At 38.5% G+C, this 13243-nt stretch overlaps 1 protein-coding gene across 3 annotated transcripts in view; it reads right to left on the bottom strand.

The window, feature by feature from the left end:
- lrp1b (LDL receptor related protein 1B) overlaps positions 1–13243 on the bottom strand; it is a 351436-nt gene that overhangs the window by 109333 nt on the left and 228860 nt on the right. For all 3 annotated transcript variants that reach the window (XM_023950578.1, XM_023950576.1, XM_023950577.1), the window contains exons 25-31: positions 9713–9877; positions 9311–9555; positions 7158–7289; positions 6732–6959; positions 6070–6241; positions 5726–5820; positions 2385–2534 (exon numbers count right to left, since the gene is read on the bottom strand). In XM_023950578.1, the coding sequence (XP_023806346.1) occupies positions 2385–2534; positions 5726–5820; positions 6070–6241; positions 6732–6959; positions 7158–7289; positions 9311–9555; positions 9713–9877 (1187 nt within the window). The remainder of the gene's footprint in view (positions 1–2384; positions 2535–5725; positions 5821–6069; positions 6242–6731; positions 6960–7157; positions 7290–9310; positions 9556–9712; positions 9878–13243) is intronic.

Raw genomic sequence — 13243 nt, 5'->3', positions numbered from 1 at the left:
CTTTGAAGGACCACAGGATGTTCAGTAATCACACTAAAGACCACTGAACTGTGTCGCAGCTCACCTCTGTGAGCGGGCAATGGCGCAATCTGCTTATTTATGCCTGAGTAAAGAACAAATCAGTCGCACAAGCCAAATAAACCGTGTTTTGGGGTCAAATGTACTTGGGCAGAGCACTATCTGGTGTGAGAGAACTCTTAAACTCAGCAGATAGTCATATTTCTGGGCAAAATCGGTCATTTACATCCATCTGTGCCGCTAATTGAAAACAAATATGTTCGACTAAAAAGCAAAATGGAATCAAGGCTGAATAGCTTTGGTCATTCCACTATTCAGTTTCCAGCCCAAAAAGAAGTGTGACATTTGTTGTGATTGATGGAAGCCAGCAGACATTATTCCAGTGTTTTGGTGTACCTGCTCTTGTGCAGGATTCAAGCCATTAATCTATGTCACCATGCCTTCTTGTTCTCATTTGTGAAATGCAGTAATGAAGTCTCAAAGGTCCATCGCTCTGAAGTCTTAACAACAAGGGATGATTGCAAAAGAAAGCCAAGAAGTAGCGGTTTTCAATAGCAAAATGCTAAAAGCTAACAAAACAGTGGGATTAAATTCTGCCCTGCTGTTAGTCTGCAGCACAGTAATTAATGCCCTGTGCACATATGAATTTCTACCCGCCAACGAGAAAGAAAAGACTATTTTTACAACAAAACTTTTAAGTTTAAGTATTTCATGGCACAAACAACAAATCTCTCCTTGTTCGGAAGTGGTTTTGTAGTTTCCATTCACTCTCACATTAGTATATAATTTTGTTATATACATTCCCCCACCTGTTGGGTTTGTAGCGGACAGAGTTTAAAGCTTTTTTGCAGTTTATAGAGCTGGAAAATGATGACAACAGTTGATAGAGTAAATGATGTCCCTCTTTTATTTTAATCTTAGCTCTCAGTTTTATTGCTAGACTCCAACACTTTTACCTCCTTATTTTATGATATCAGAGATACTTTGCAGAGGTTAAGGTCTGCATGAATGCCTGCAGATAGATCCATAAAGCAACAACCCTGTATGCTGCCTCATATATGGTCAATAAGAAAGACTGATTATTGGACTTTCATATCCGACTGCTAAGCTCTGATGCCCGACCCTTTACTGTGGCAATATAGATGCATTTATGGCAAAACTTTAATTTAAATACCTTTTAAAAAGTGTTCAAACTGTTTTTATGTTGATTGCATATTACGCTCTATGGCTTTGCATAAATTCTTATAGAATAACTAAAGAGAGAAGTCAAACTAATGTTGTTTTATTGTGATGATGCAGGGAAAAAAATAGATTTTTTTGTTTTGTTAGTTTCACATCGCAGCTGATCTTTTAGCAGTGTCACAGCCAAAAATGATTTATTCTTTGCTTGTTTTCTACTTGTTTTTGTTTTAGGCTAATTCTATCTAAAACTTTTTACATTGTTTTTATTGTGCCTACTAGTCAAGACATTGAAATCATAGAGAAAGCATCCAAAAATGTATTTTAACCCATATATAAATGTCCTTTTCAAGAGCAAATATGGCACCTAAATGTAATTTTATTATCATTTTTTAAATTCAATCTGGCATACAGTTCACTCTCTGGTTTAAACAAACTCTGGATGAAGCATCACAATGGCGCAACAGAAGAAAGGGTGTCATGTGAGGATATCCTAAGCTGTGAGGGGTCATCAATTCTTCCAGTTTATTATCTGTGAGGGGGCAGCGGATGACAGCGTCACTCGGGGGGGGGGGGGGGGGGGGGGGGGCACCGACACTTCCAGTTTTCATCAACTATACTCAGTTTAATCTAATAGATCTGTGTCTTTTGGTCATCTTTCGGCTTCAGTAGAGTAATTAAAAGCATTATGGGGGTGGAATTCAGTTTTAAACAACGGCTACATTAACACTGAAGACTTTGTGTGGATTTATACCAAAAAAGACAATAACCTTTTTTGCACATTCCTAACAAATTAAGTGTAGTTTTGTCAGTTTTTGCTTTTTTTTCTTGGGGTAGTTGACTACTAAAGAAGAGAAATAAAAAAAGAGGCTAGAATGGAGTCTATGTGGTTTTTAATGAACCTACCAGCTGATGGATGGTGTGACAAACTGGATCCAGGGCTGATAGCAAGAATCAACATGTAATTAACATTCTACCGCCTTTTCATTATAAAAAAAAGTAAGAAAATCAATCACCCATCACAGGTTTAATGATCTAATGCTTCTGCGTCATCACGCGGAGTAAAGCCGCCATTGTGGCGTGGGCCGACTGAATGGCTCTGTTAACCAGTTAGACATGAACCCTCTTCACATTCTGTGACTAATCCTCATTGGCAGCATGATCCACTCACAGCCAGCTCCACTCACCCATCACAGCCAGAGCCGTGCCTTTGGATAACTTCCTCTTTAGGGTCTCCAGCACTTCCAGGCCACTGCCGTCCAGATTACACCTGTTGATTGTGTTGTTGGCCGAGCTTATCCAGTAAAGCTTGTTGGCAGGATGGTCTATTGACAGACCTGGGGTGTGTGTGGGGGGGGGGGGGGACAGGAGGGCACAGCAGGTCAGCACTCAGAGTTCAAACATTTCCTGGGATGCACCCACTCTCCAAAATACCACCAAAAAAAAAAGAAACCTTAACAAATGGCATTTCCGAATAGAAAAAAAATATTAAAACCAAACATGAAAAGCTTTAAAAGAAGCAAAAGAGAAAAGGACCTTGGTTTCTAATAGTATTTTCTGAAAGATATATTAAAGCCTATTATAAGAAACTTTTAAAAAATAACTTGGTTTCTGATGGTATTCCCTATGGCAAAAATATGTTTATAAAACCAATTATCAAAAACCTTGAAAGAAAAAAAAATTCAATGCATACATGTATGTTAAAAAACAATAATAGGAAACCAAAACTAAAACAACCACCGTAAGTGAAAAAGAGGTCCAGCAAACTGACAAAGTCCAAAATGTTCAGCTTTTCAAAGATAATGGATAAAGTGTTTTTCTTAAGTCATGTATCAAGTTAGTAGCTGTTTTCTATACATTTTCTGTTTCCTGGATAACTTTTGCTCATGACTGCTTTCTTCAAATAGTTTATGGTTGGAACTGCACGTTAGTATTCAGTCTTTTGAGCTGAATGAGCTCTAATAAAAACGTTCATGTGTTTGCTCGTCCATCTTCGTGGGAGATCTGTTTACACGCGCTCCAGCTGGCATGAAAAATGATCAAGAAGAAGAAGAAGCATTTTCTGGCCGGCGTGCTGATTTAAAAAAAAAAAAGAATATCCCTGTTAATGGATGGAACTAAAAGCTATTTCACTAGTGTGCCTCTGGACGTCTCCCAGTCTCCCACCATGGTTTCATGTCTGGCAGATTCACAGTCACAATGCATCATTAATTTACTCTTGTCCCCAGGTCTGCCGCATAATCATAAATGAAACCGGTGAAATACGGCGCACCCTGCTATCTGTGCTGTTGACGGGCCTGCGGGACTGAAGAAAACAAGGCTGCTCCTTCTGACAAATGTTTGACCTTGAGCAAGGTTACAACAACCACTAGAGATAACCGGGTGATTGTTTCCTATTTTATGTTTTGTACTGAATCAAGATGAAACTGATGAAACCGGACAGCAAATAATAACTTTGAACATGCATTTAAAACAGTTCAAATCAGGATGCGTTCAATAATTCCCAGTAAAATGTGTGCAGATTGTTTTGTTGAAATGCTCATCCAGAAGATTCTTCCTTAATTTAGAGAAGGTATCAAAATGTATAGATTGAAAATGATGCGTTCATGTTTTAATTCCTCTCGTCTTTTAGCATTGAAGGTTGTGCTGCTAAGCTTTGATGCTCAGCGGCATGACATGTTTTCCGGGGGACTCGTCTGGCGCCTCACAGCGTGATGGCTTCCTGGTTCAAAGGGAACTTTAAATTGGCCGTTGGATCGAATATGAGCGTGTGTGGATCTCAGTCTGTGTTTCTGTGATGGATGGGAAGCGTCCAAGGACTCTTCCAATATTTGCTCAATGACAACTTGATTCTACTTCCCAACCACACTTGGCAGGGTGGAGTGAGCAGGAAATACATACATGAACTGATCAAAATATTCTTAAGGAAAAGAATTCAAACCTGTTTTCAACCCAAACAAGAAATTGGAGTGTGCATTTTTGTCATTTGGTTTAGGGTGGTAAACCTCTAACAAAGGGAAACAGGGGGTTCATTTATTTTAAATTCAATCCATGAAAGCTGGCTGCTGTCAGTGTGGAGACACAGCAGGTCTGCTCCCAGATCCTCTCAGTTTCACTTACCTGATCTTTTATCTCAAACCCAGCCTGTCTACAAGAACAAATCCCACTTGGAGAGCCGGATTTTTGCCCAACAGCAACACAAAATGTTTGTTCTTAAGCATGTGTTGGAATAAATGTAATATTGGAGATAACAGTACAAGTACGTGATAGACAAATACACTGTCAGGCCATAAAAATTAAGACAGACAAAAAAAAATGTTTGCATTTTTATAGTCTATCCTTTTTAAATGAATAAGTTAAAATGACAAACATTTATTCAATTAAATAAAAGAAAAAACACATTAGAAAAATCAAACAAACATCATCTTTAATTTAGAAATTGTTAAACCAAACTATTAAAAAACCCCACATAATTCTGCAAATTTGGTGGAAATGTTTATGTGATGTCAGGAGAAAAAAGAAACGGAAAACAAGAATAAAACCAAACAGCTTTACCATCATACTTAACTCTTTACAATTGGCGCTTTAGCTCAAGTGTTGACGCTCTTCAACTCTTCAACCGTTTATGCAATCACTGTAATTCCAGCCGGTTCTGACTTGGAGGAAAAAGCAGCTTTGCACTGATATGCAACACTTTACAAACAGCGCAAAGCTGCTTTTCTCCGATGGAATTAAAAAGTTCTCTTACGTCTAGGAGCGTGAGTTCTTTCACTGTCACTGGTGACAGCTACTGTGTTAAAGGGTTTAATTTTGTCCAGAAAGCCAAAAGGTGAATATAAATCATGCTGCCTAAAGTCAAGCCCATCCATTTTCAGAACACACTGAATGCTTTTGGGGTCACCAAGGCAGCTTCTGTGGGCAAATATGGGGTACACCCTGAACCGGTGTGATGCAGGGCAACACAAGTTAGACATGCCAGTGAAACTGATGTTTATGGACTGTTGGAGGAAATCCAAATGCCCGGAGAAAACCCACACGTACATAAGAAGAACATCCCAAATTCACAGAGAAAGGTCCCAACTGGGATTTGAACCAGGGCTCTTTTGCAATGAGGCGAGAGTGCCAACCACTCACTACATCACCATGCAGCCCAATAGTCAAGGTGAACTTCAAAGCTCAAGTTGATTGGTTGGATAGAATTATGGATGACATAATTGTTAAAAGGTAACTTCTATTTTGTTAGGGCTCAAAATTTGAAATATAGACTCAATTTTACCCCTTAACGCTAAAACGATGACATCCTCCTTTGCCGAGTGTGCTGGGAGAATTTGACATTTGTGACCTGGTTAGCACAGAAGAGAAGTCGGAGCTGCGTTTTTCCTCACAACCTTTTCCTGACCCAAACTGAACCTCATCGCTCAGCAAATATGTAGCTTGGATATCTGTGCCCAACCAAAATACCAGGCAAAAGTTTATGAAAAAACAACAGAACAACGTATTGTAATTTGCTGAGCAAAGTTATACAGACCTACAGGATCCTTCTGGTTTTGGTGAAGGACTTTGCTGTTACTCCCATCCATGTTGGCCATGTTTATGGTGCTGCCATCGGTCCAGAAGATTTTCCTAAACAAAAATGAAAAATCATTAACATTATTTCTCTTTTTTCATCCCTTGTTTCTGTCTTCTGTATGAGCAGTCTGTTATTCCTTTTAAAGTTTTATCAAATGCATTATTTAAAATAAGAATTTAGTGGGAACAAGGTCTTTTTTTCCCTTTACAGCAGGGCTTTGATCCCTCTTTTGTACCGGTCATGGTTTTCTAACACAAAAGGCAGTGTACTCGCCGGTGCATAGGCTGCTATAATCTACTTACCCTTTGGCAGGGTGCACTACAAGGCACCTTGGCTTATCAATGCCATGGATGATGGACGTCTGCAGGGACCCATCAAAGCGAGCCACATTGATTTGTGACTCGTCATTTTCGGAGCTGAGCCAGTATAAGTTCTTAGAAATCCAGTCTAAAGCCAAACCGCAGTTCACAATGTCTGTAAGGAAGTGCAGGAGAAGGCTGTCAGACATGTCTGCAGGGATGATTTAATACCCCAAAACATGTACTGTTAAAATGATCTTTACTTTTTGCTTTGCAATGTTGTGACCAGAAATCATATTTCTAGTTTTTCTTTTATCCATCTGGTTCTGGAAAATAGTCCAGAGATCAAAGGAAATATGCTTTTAAGTTACTTCAGGATGAACTAAAATAAATAGCTGTGCGTTTATTTAGGCATTAGCTTTTACCAATCCAAACCAAATATTTGTGATTTAGTTCTGAGGACTAAAACAAAACCAGGAGGCAGCATGAAGCATCATCTGGACATTTCTACCTTTGGCAACCTTAATTTAAGTGACTTAAGGAGTGCCAAGTGTATTTTTCATTACTGAATATATAATGAGGGAAAATGAAACCAAATGCTGAAAAGACAAGAGACACGAATCGTCTGGATAGGTGAAGTTAAGAAGAAGCTGTAAATCTTCAACCTGAAGAGATGATGGTCTCCAGCTGGGTGCCGTTGATGAACGCCCGTTTAATGGTTTGAGTCTTGACATCAGCCCAGTAGATCCTCTCCTCCTGAGCATCATAGTCCACCACAGAAACGTCATCGATGTCTGGCACTGTCAGGGCGGTCATGACGTTCATGTAGGGGTTGTCCATGTCCACGCCACGGATCTCAGAGCGTCGAACGTACAGCAGGAACCGTTTCAGTACTGGTGAGAAAATTAGACAGTCATTTAAAGGGGGGTCCTGCAAATCTTTTGTTTTGGACCCCATTTAATGGTCAACGGTAAAGTGAACTGCCTGCATGAGAGGCAATCCACGCCTCGTGGCTTGAATGGTACTCTGTTTTATTTATTTTTTGCTAAAAAGGAGAAAAAATGAGGAATGAGGCAAGTGTTTTTGCTCACCAGAGCAGGACTGTTTGTCAGCTGAAAGCTTCATGAGGTGTGGACAGGTGCAGGACGCAGTGTGGTTGTAATTGATGAGACACAGATGTGAGCAGGGACCACGTCCATCATTCTCCTTACATGGGTTAGAGGCTGATGGGAGAAGAGAAGAAGAGAGAGCACTCAACATACAAACAAACCAAAAGATCATCTTGAAGTGGTCTAAAAGCCTCTGCAGTATGACGTTTAAGGGTCTGCATGAAAATGTTGCAATACTAAACAAAGACAGCACATCTAAAAGCTCCCAAGAATACATTTGAACAAAAAAAAGCAAAGGGACAGTGAGTCACCGCCGTGTAGCAGCTCTTTAAACAGTTGGAATTAGATTATTTTGTTAGCTCAGTGTATTAAGGGAATAAAGCACCATTCCAAGATTAGACTTGCTAAAAATATTATTAAAAATGTTTTTTATAAAGAAAAATAGCACGTCAGAAAACTGACATGGCTTATTTTTACTTTTTTTTTTTGTCAGGTCAAAAATATTTCACAAATTATTATTTTGTTTATTTATTTTGTGTTATTCTTACAGCATCCACAAGACATCATATTATACCTTACCTCAGGTATATACCTTATTATACCTGATCAGAAAACAATCCTCAACTGTTTCACACCATGCTGTAGTTGAATTTCATGCATCAAAAGCGATTTTGACATCAAACTCTCCTGGAGGATTCATGTCATACATTCACAATAGTCTACATAAAAACCAAAAAAAAAAAACAAGCACCCACAACACAAAGCTTCTTCCAAACTGAATCTCAACTGAATCATACTCTTTAACGATGAGACAACGCAATTTGACTTCTCCAAATATTGTGGCTCAGACTAACCTGCCTTCCAGGAATTTACTTTTATTGGTTAAAATGAGAGAAAAGTTTTATTGGGTGTTGGTTATGTGGTGAGCATTGATTTTTTTCCCTTCTTTTTCTAAGTACCCGTCTGCCTGTGAGAACCACCTGGCCTTGAATCTGACAATCTACTACCCAATTTAGGACTTTTCAAAATGTCCAGTTTTTACAAAAGAAAAAGTATTCTCTTTCTTTTTAAAACTACTAACTTTTATGTTCAGAGGCAAACAAGACTGCTGGTGTTTTTCTATCTTGTATTTTTATTGCATCTAATCCCTTTTTTTGTTTCACCTTAATAGATCTGATAAAAGTGTTATGACTGGAGCAAAATAAGAAATAATATTAATAATAATCAGCTCCTCCGAGTTGTGCGGATTTGTCAGCTGCAGCTTGTGAACTCCTGTCACTTTTGGAAAGGCACGTTTATCTTTGCTTAACACTCAAAGAGAAGCCGATACAGAAAGAAACAAGCAAATTAGCTCGTGACACGCTGGTGAAGGAGCAGAACCACAAAACAGATGTAAACCTGATAAGCACTAATATTCACTCATAAAGAGCGGCACATACATAGGATGAAAGCGGAGAAAGAGTAATGCAGACATTTGGCAGCAGAGTGAAAACGCATCAGTCAGATGGATTTGGCCCACACTGCAAAGGTACTCCAAGCTATCAAATTGAGTCTAATAAATAAAATATTAAAGTGCAACTGAAACCAAATTAGTATGCAATTCATCCAAGTAATCTCCATATTGAATCAAAGTGGGCTCACACAAATAGACCTGCTGTCAGATAAGACACCAGCACAGCATTTTTATGATTATGGTGTTGGTGCATCACATCATCAGTTACATGCTGCACTTGGTACAAATTCAGGCTTCTGTCTCTTTCAAAATATCTGATTCTTCCTCTAATTGAGAGAGATCTTTCCAAGTTTCATCTTTTTTAAATTACCTATAATAGACCACAATTATTACTGGCACTTTATGGTTTTTCTCATTCTACAGCTTTCTTTATTTCACAGTAAATACAGAGAAGACTGAAAGGGTCTCATCCTGTAGCACGAGCCAATTGTATGTTAAGAAAAACTTTAAGAAAGAGGTAGGCATTAACTTAACTTGCCTAAAGCCCTGCATGAGCACCATCTTTATTCAGGTCCATGCTGGTTGACTGACAACCCAAATGAAGGCAGACACAGAGGCTGAGCTTAATCATGCTCTGCTTTATTTTGTGATTTTACTTTTGCAGCATTGAAGCTGTTCTCACCTTGAGGCTGTCTGCTGGGGTGGAAGATCTGCAAGTCAAACGGCTGAGCACTTGTCTTCTGGATGACTGTGACATTTTGCCCCGTCCATTTATTGGCTCTCGCTAAAGTGTTTGTCCTCCAGTCCGTCCAGAAGACGTAGCCTCCAAAGAGTGATACAGCAAAGGGGTGGGACAAGTATTCGTGACCCCGGAGGATCTCAATGACCCCCCTGCCATCATAGAGCGCAGAGAAAATGGCATCGGAGCTGTTCAGGAGAAAAAAGTTATTGCATTTCCTTAGTGTACAAGACAGACTGTGATGATACTGAAACTGATCCTTAACTCAATACCAACAGTGAAAAACAATGTTTTTTTTAAGATCATATCCAAACAAGTATATTTAAAGACAATGATCTTTCTCACCGTGCATCTGTCCAAACAATCCTCTTTTCCAGGTGATCCAACGTCAGTCCATTGGGCCAGGCTCCAATCTCCATGTTCTTAAACACTACGTGTCTGTCACCTCCACACATTGATGCCGCCTCAATTCTTGGGAACGTGGCATCCCAGTCTGTCCAGAAGAGGATCCTCCAAACAGAAACCCACAGATGAGGATTAGCATAGATTATCTCTTTCTGATTGAATTTGCTGCTGCCCGACCCTCTGCACAGCATCTGGACCTTATGTGCTCGCTGTTTGCCAAACGTAGATCACTGGAAAACATAGTAATTATGCTGATGATGCTGTTGCATCTGTGTGAACACAAGCGGTTCACACTGAGAACTGCCCAAGAACAGCACCAGCCCTCCACTGAAACTCAGCAACTGAACATCTGTTTTATGATGACTTTTCACAGCTCAGTGATGCTAGAAAATGATCATTGTCATTGGTGTAGCCAACAACAATAGGGGCCTGGGCAATGCAGCAAATTCAGTAAATACATGGCTGTTATTCAACTAAGAGGGAGGAGGGACACAGAGGTCTTAAGCCTGAATATCTAACTTTAAATAAGGCGTACTTATCCTTTTAAAGGTAATAAATACACCAATAGTGTTTCTGGCAATGATTATACAGAAAGGTGCAATTTTAAACCACTGATTTGCTGTTGGGGCTAACTCCAACCTCTGTTAGATTTTTTATTTTTATTTTTTTAACCCAAGATACTTTTTAGCCGTCTTTGGTGTAAGCTTTTACAGTAGGATGTTCCCAGTGACTGTTTAAATTTGTGGGGATTGTGCATAACCTTCTACGTCAGCGACAGAAAATAACACACACTCTTTAAAATACAGGAACTCTTTGACCATTTTCCATATGACCATTCTCACCCCAACTTGTGATGTGCAGAGAATAAGCGACCCCAAAGTACTGCTGATTGATTTACATTTTCAGCCATAAACATAAATTTACTTTAATGTTTGTTTTATATACCAACATAAATGTAGGTTTTTTTTAGGAGAAAGCAACGCATCGAGGCCTGCTTTCAGACTATATGAGTTTAAAAAAAGATTTTTTCAGTTGTAATCTGTTTGCCCAGCTGTTGGACAGGACAAGTTAAAAATATACATATATATATATTTTTTAATTTATTTTCATTTTATTATTATTAATATCATTATAATATAAATATTATAATTCAGGTGGTGGTCACAATCAGTTCAACTTTACTGAAGTCCTTTAATTGGAGCAGGCAGCTGGTTGAAAAACAAAGAGTTGTCTCACCCAAAGTGTCAAAATGTGCAGTGGGGGAGGGGGTCCCTACCATTCACCCACCTATGACGAGTTTGGGGTGTTAATGTGTTGACTGTTATTTGCGTAAAACAATTGAAGAGTTAAAATATTTTAAAGGATTTCCAAACTGGTGCTAACGCTCCGGTGTTAAAGGATTCATTTACCACTTTTACCACAATCCTATTTCCAGTCTTTGATTCAGTTGGGATTTCTGCAATCACACTGTGGTGTCCCACACCAGAGGTCACTTGCAAGCAAACAGGAACCCCCAAATTTCTGTTGTTTTATTGCACTAGAGTTCAGATGAGCTAAACTAAACAAACTTCACTTAACCATATTATTTTCAATCTTTGAGTTTTGATATTTTTGGCTTGCATGTTAATGGCTAAATAAATAGCTGCTTACATTTAAATCACATATTAATGACAACAAAACCATGTTAGGGGAAAAAATATATATATATCCCTGTCTAGATAAATAGCCTTATTCACTTGATAAGGCCTCCCTGATCAATGACCCACTCCTTTAAGTGGATTCAAGTAATTAGATTAGAATTATTGCCCTGTAATGGAAATGCGCCTTTAGGCACCAGGGGCTCCCATTAATCCTACTCTGTACAACTACGCAATGTACTGTAGTCATCCTCACAAATGTGAAAGAGGAGCATAGGGAAAGTGCAAGAACAGATTACTCATTGCTTAAGTGTTGAATTGATTTTTAGAAAGTCCAAAGTATTCAACCTTTGGCTACATGTCAAAAATGTAGATAGCTATAAAAAAAGAACAGATACAGTCTTTTTAAGAATTTTACAGCCATATTTGGCTGCCATAAGCTTCCTGAAGTAACAGAACAGGTAGAAAACCTTCCAAACACAAGCTTTACGATAGTTGGTGAGAAGTGCTTTTGGTTCATTATTAAAATGAAAATAGCTTGATAATGGCCACAAGTGCAAATTGACAACAACAAAAAAACAGGTTTTTGCAAAGTAATTTGCCACTTAAACAAAATGTACAAAAATGTGGAAAAGTGTGATTTTGTTAAGCACAAACACTCGACAAAAAATAAAATCTAAGCCAGATGCAACTGTTATCAGAAATCCAAGAAGAATGGTACAGCTGTAACAAAGGTTCCACAATTTCAACACAGCGATGACAGTAAATGGTGTATACTTCTATAGCACTTTTCTACTTTGCTTTAAGATCCACTGTGTTTTGCAGCCACAGTCCCATTCATCCATGCACACACACACATTCACACACTGATGCTGGCTCCACTGCTTTATCCAGGCGCCAACCTCAACCACCAAGAGCAAGATGGGATTCAGTGTCTGCCCGACGACACACAAGATCGACTGCTCTACTTCTGCACCACAGCCACCCAAAGGTAACTCAGACAAGAAAAACAAGTACGAACAAAAGATAAGAGCTGGCTTTTCTGTTAACTGGAAATATGAAAATCGACAGATTAAGGGAACTCCATCAAATAAATGATGATACTTTATCATCCATTTATCAATGAGATTCATTTAAAATCTTAAGTTTGCATGAACAACTAGAAATAAAGATGTCTCTTAGTTAAATGGGATGCGCTCAGGTAAATAAATCCCTCAATTTAAGACTTTTTTTAAATGAACGCCTGTTTTAAACTTGATAACAATTAACATTCATCTTATAAAAAGAAAAGATTTTGCATCACAATTAGAGGCAAACAGCAGCATATTTGGGGGCTAAAAAGGCTAATGATTGAGTTAAGTTTAATATTTGACTGGAAGTGTTTATACATATACATGGATCCCACCCTCCTCCACTACTATGGCAGACAAATAGGTCGACCATGCAGTGATGATAATGGAGCATAGAGCCAACGAATAAATACGGCTGCAAAGAGGTGACACTAGAATATATTTGAGCTGGGAAATCATCCAGCCCTCTCAAAAAGCTCTAAATTATTAAAAACCTGCTCTTCAGGAAAAAATAAACCTTTGTTCCTGACAGAAACGATTTCTATCGTGGCAACTGCTGGAGGCCAATTATTCCAGTTTAAAGAAAATCTTCAAAATATATTGAAGAGACAGTTTTAACAAATACAAACTTTTATATATAATATAATATAATATAATAGAATAGAATATCTTTATTTCCATAGCACTTCTCAATGAAAGAATCATAATGTGACCTACAAAAGACAGCATACAATCAAAACCAAACAAAGAAAGGTCGTCATTTT

The sequence above is a fragment of the Oryzias latipes genome, chromosome 21 (genome assembly GCF_002234675.1).
Source record: "Oryzias latipes chromosome 21, ASM223467v1".
NCBI classification, from domain to species: Eukaryota; Metazoa; Chordata; class Actinopteri; order Beloniformes; family Adrianichthyidae; genus Oryzias; species Oryzias latipes.
The sequence above is the reverse complement of the archived record's forward strand: the minus strand, read 5'-3'. Positions and strand labels throughout refer to the sequence as shown.